Genomic DNA, 5000 nt, shown 5'->3' on the forward strand with positions numbered 1-5000 from the left:
TACCAAAAGCTCTCCATCCTATGCTTATCCTTCTTTTATTTTCGGTCTCATGTCGTGGGCAAACGCTTGCTGTCTTCCTTAAGAACGTGTATTCATTAAGAATCTCTTAGAGGTTCACCCATAACCCTTATTGGTTGTCTCTGCATTTTCATTGAACATTATCTTAGTTTTACTCATATTCATTTTCAGTCCTATATTTCAGCTTTCTCTATTCAAATCTATCATCTTTTGCAATTCCTCCCTTGATTCACAAAACACAACTTTGTCAACTGCAAATATAAAATGTTAATTCCTACATTTTCCAAATATAATTCCTAAAATCTTCTTCAAGGCATGCTGTGAATGATTTAGGAGAGATGAGATTCTTTCTGTTTAACTCCTCTCTCAATCTGAGTTTTCTCACTATCTTTATGCAGTTTGGGATTACTGTTCTTTCTATATAGATATCTTCAAGTGTTCTAACATAATAATCGTCTATTTTTTTTAAGGGCTTTCATTACTGCTGAAGTTTTTACAGGATCAAAAGATTTCTCATAGTTTATAAATGCCCTACAAAGTGGTTTGTCATACTCGGTTGACTTTTCCATTAGCTGGTTAATTATATGGATGTGGTCAGTTGTTGAATACCCGCTTCTAAATATTGCCTGCTCGCTAGGTTGATTAAAGTCTAGCTGTTTTTCTATTTTGTTTAATATAGGAAATATTTCTTTTAATGTTGTTACTGTTCGTAAATTATTTTATTTTTCCTTGTTTCCTTTCCTCACAGGGCTATTTTCCCTGTTGGGGCCCCTGGGCTTATAGCATACTGCTTTTCCAGCTAGGGTTGTAGCTTAGCAAATAATAATAATGATAATAATAATAATAATGATAATAATAATAATAATAATAATAATAATAATAATATGATCTTTGTCAATATTTGATATAATACTGAGAGTTAAGTTATTGGAAGGTGATTTTTTTCAGGTCTTTTGTGTCTCCTTTTTTGTAAATAAGTACATTGTTAAATTTTTGTTTTTTCAAGAGCATCCCTGCAAAAATTTTATGTGAAGTTCAGTGAGCTTTACTACTTTGAGTCTATGAAATGTCCTCCATGTGTATATATATATATATATATATATATATATATATATATATATATATATATATATATAAATAAATAAATATATATATATATATATATATATATATATATATATATATATATATATATATATATATATATATATATAGCCTATATATATGTGTGTGTGTATATATAATATATATATATAAATATATATATATATGTATATATATATATATATATATATATATATATATATATATATATATATATATATATATATATGTATATATATATATATATATATATATATATATATATATATATATATATATATATATATATATATATATATATATATATATATATATATATGGTAATGGAGTAGTGGATCATAGTTATTGACTTTTATATCTTTTTTATTTATTGTAGAAGATAAACATTATAGTTATTAGCTTTTATGTCCTTTTTCATTATCAATTAAGATTGTATAAGATAACTTAAAAAAGAGTATTGTGGATGATTCACTATATCAGATTCGACGAAGCCTGAGAGTATTTTTGTACTCTTGCTAGTTGGCTCGTCCTTGCTTAAGGTGACATTGAGTATCATGGAAAAAAAAATCCTTACAAAGTGCATGAATCCATCTGTTTTCTAATAAAACATATAAATAGTCAATATAAACTAGAAAGCATAATCAATATAGGCTAACAATCTTACATTAGTATGTGAATGGAAATATACCCTGAAAATCATTGTTTACATTTTTACGTTTTCTATTGTTGACAGTTTTGATAGTAATGGCGGAAAAAATCCTCGTGGAGTGCATGAATCCATCTATTTTCTAATAAAACATATAAATAACCCATATAAACTAGAAATTATATTTAATATAGGATACTAAATCAATCTTGCATTAGTATGTTAATGGAAATATAATACTTTGCCTTGAAGAACATTGTTTACATTTTTACGTTTTCTATTGTTTATTGACAGGAAAAATCCTTATGAAGTGCATGAATCCATATAAACTAAAAAGCATATTTTATATATGCGAAAAAAAATCTTACATTAGTATGTGAATGGAAATATAATAGTATGCCTTGAAAACCATTGTTTACATTTTTACGTTTTCTATTGTTTGTTGACAGTTGCGATAGTAATGGCGGCTCCCAGTCATCAGCAAGCGAGTGGCAGGAATTCCACGCTGGCCAGCAATTATGAACTCCTGTGTGAATTGAAAGCCAGTGGCACCATCCCTGTCATTAAATATAGAAGCCGTCGTACTGGACTCAAGATAGTTTTGGCTAGAGTCGAAGGACCTCTCGTCAATGGCTACTTTACTCTCGGTAAGTGTCTACAGGCTAGGCCTAGCCGTAAGCCTGTCTAATTCTGTTTTCTTCTACGTAGGCCTAAGCTGTTACGAGTGTGCTAAAGTAGGAAATGAATGTTTTCGTGGTATGTTATAGTAGGCTGAAAGTTTTAGTTGGTATAGCCTACGGTACAGTATGGTAAAGATATTTTTAGCTGTTACATAACTCAGGGTAACGAGTTACCTCGAAACTACATTTTTTGGGTCTTTTCGGTTTGAGTGCCTATCGAATTTAAATGTTTTTTTTATCCCAAAGTATGTATTTTGATGTGGAAAACCCAAAAATGATAACCATTTTGTGGAGAAATTATTTATTGATGGATGTGATAGGTAGTGGCTGTAAGGGGGGGGGGTCGCAGGGGCTAGGCCTAGGTAGGGGTACAGGGCCCTAGGTTAGGTGGTTGTATTAGGTTCGGTAGTGTCCCGAAAATCACTGTGGCCTTAAGAGGGGGGGTCGCAGGGGGGGCGGAGGCCCCCCCCCCCCGGTAGGCCTAGGTAGGGATACAGGGCCCCTATGCTAGGTTAGGTGGGTTTTCTTAGGTTCAGTAGTGCCCTGAAAATCAAGAAAGCGCACAGAGAAATCGCAGCATTTCAGTAAGATATTGATTGATATAAGCCAATTTAAGTGTTAATAAATAATTTCTCCACAATATGGTTATCATTTTAGGGTTTTCCACATCAAAATACATACTTTGGGATAAAAAAAACATTTAAATTTGATAGGCACTCAAACCGAAAAGATCCCATTTTTTATAGTATTCTTACAGATTATCACGGGTTTAGGCTTATGGGGTTATATTAAGGGGACCCTTTGTATTTGGTTGGGACCGAGTCAACAATTAAAATGTGGGTAAATATTTACTGCAGCACCGTTTAATTGTTACGGACTTTGGAAACTTTCTTACTAAAAAAAAACAGCTGTTTCCTTCGAAATTGACACTTAGTTTCTGTTTGCTGTTGAAATGAAGGTCAAAACTATATTTATTTATAGTATTCTTACAGATTATCACGGGTTTAGGCTCATGGTGTTCTATTAGGGGGACCCTTTGTATTTGGGTGGACCGAGTCAGCAATTAAAATGTGGGTAAATATTTACTGCAGCACCGTTTAATTATTGTTACGGACGTTGGAAACTTTCTCACTAAATAACAGCTGTTTCCTTTGAAAATGACACTTAGTTTCTGTTTTCTGTTGAAATGAAGGTCAAATTCGGTTAAATCATGATATTTATTACTGGAAAACTTATTTCTTGTTCAAAGTGTTTCCTTGTCCGTAAATATTTTATTGCACAATTTACCTCTTTAAGGAAATAAGTGTTACTTTTGTAATTATAAGTACTGTACTTTGAACTGGAGGCAAATGTAATTCATTGCAACAGGTGGGAACTTTCTTTATTAGGTATTATTGTAGTGTATTACAGGGCAATGCAACCTAGTAAATAAACTACTTTTTCTTATAGAAAAAACTACGCTCAAATTCGGTTAAATCACGTTATTTACTATAGGAAAACATATATTTTCTGATCGAAACCACACCCTGTAATACAATACGACTTTACCCATTATTAATCGTCAAATCGATTTTCTTTATTGGAAAGTTGTTTTTGCCAAATTCAATATGAAGTTAGTTTAATGATTTACAAAATATGATTTAGTGTTACCTTGCCAGTTGGCAAGTAAACACAGTGATGAAACTTAGTCTATAGGTAAGCTAAAGATATTGTGGTCTAAGGGGAGTTCATACCCCCCTCCATCCAGTAGGTAAGGCTATGGCTACTAGGTTAGGTTAGGTGGGGATCTAAACCCTTTTACCCCCAGGCTATTTGGAACTTTCCAACCCTTAAACCCCAGGGGTTATTTTTCTTTCAAGCGCATTTTGCAGTATATGTTTTTTAAATTGCTCTAACAGCCTTAATTTTCGTCATAGAGAGGTCAGGTTGGTCTCATTCTCTTGGAAAATTATCAAAAATATGCAAAAAAAAAATGTAAATAGCAGTTTTTTGCAAGGACGTACCGGTACGTCCATGGGGGTAAAGGGATGAGTTTTGTGAAACGTACCAGTACGTCCTTTGAGGGTAAAAGAGTTAAGGTTACATAGTGTTCTTATATATGTTTCCATATTAGAAAATTAATCTTAGTCATACTGGACTAAAATCATATGTCATAAGTCGTATGACTAGCTTCATAATATAGTATTATATTTCAGACAAAGATAAACAAAATCTTCCCTGTAAATGAAATTGATTTGGCAAATATTAAGAAAGATTATGCATGTCCCAATCAACTACATACACCCCCCAAAAAATGTTATATGTAGTCTATGGGTGTCATTAACTGACTTGGGGCTTCACCTTACTAGATGCCCCATCTAACCATACATAGAGGGTCAGAAATATGGGAATATACAGAGAAGTGTACAGACCTAACCTAGTACGCCATGTTCTTTCCTGACCGTCCTGGATCATGTCAACCTAACCTGATCTAGTCATAGAAAACACTAAAATGCACTCCATCTTAATCTTGTACGTTGTACCTTATCTGGCGAGGTAGTATTGCATAGTAC

The 5000-nt window shown here is 32.5% G+C and overlaps 1 protein-coding gene across 2 annotated transcripts in view; it reads left to right on the top strand.

Annotated features, from left to right (window-relative positions):
• The window catches only part of LOC137624711 (uncharacterized protein C05D11.1-like), a 199107-nt gene that overhangs the window by 161060 nt on the left and 33047 nt on the right, over window positions 1–5000 (top strand). For both annotated transcript variants that reach the window (XM_068355669.1, XM_068355664.1), the window contains exon 3: window positions 2218–2415. In XM_068355669.1, coding sequence (XP_068211770.1) covers window positions 2218–2415 — 198 coding nt within the window. The remainder of the gene's footprint in view (window positions 1–2217; window positions 2416–5000) is intronic.

Source organism: Palaemon carinicauda, chromosome 2 (assembly GCF_036898095.1).
Source record: "Palaemon carinicauda isolate YSFRI2023 chromosome 2, ASM3689809v2, whole genome shotgun sequence".
In the NCBI taxonomy this organism is placed as follows: domain Eukaryota; kingdom Metazoa; phylum Arthropoda; class Malacostraca; order Decapoda; family Palaemonidae; genus Palaemon; species Palaemon carinicauda.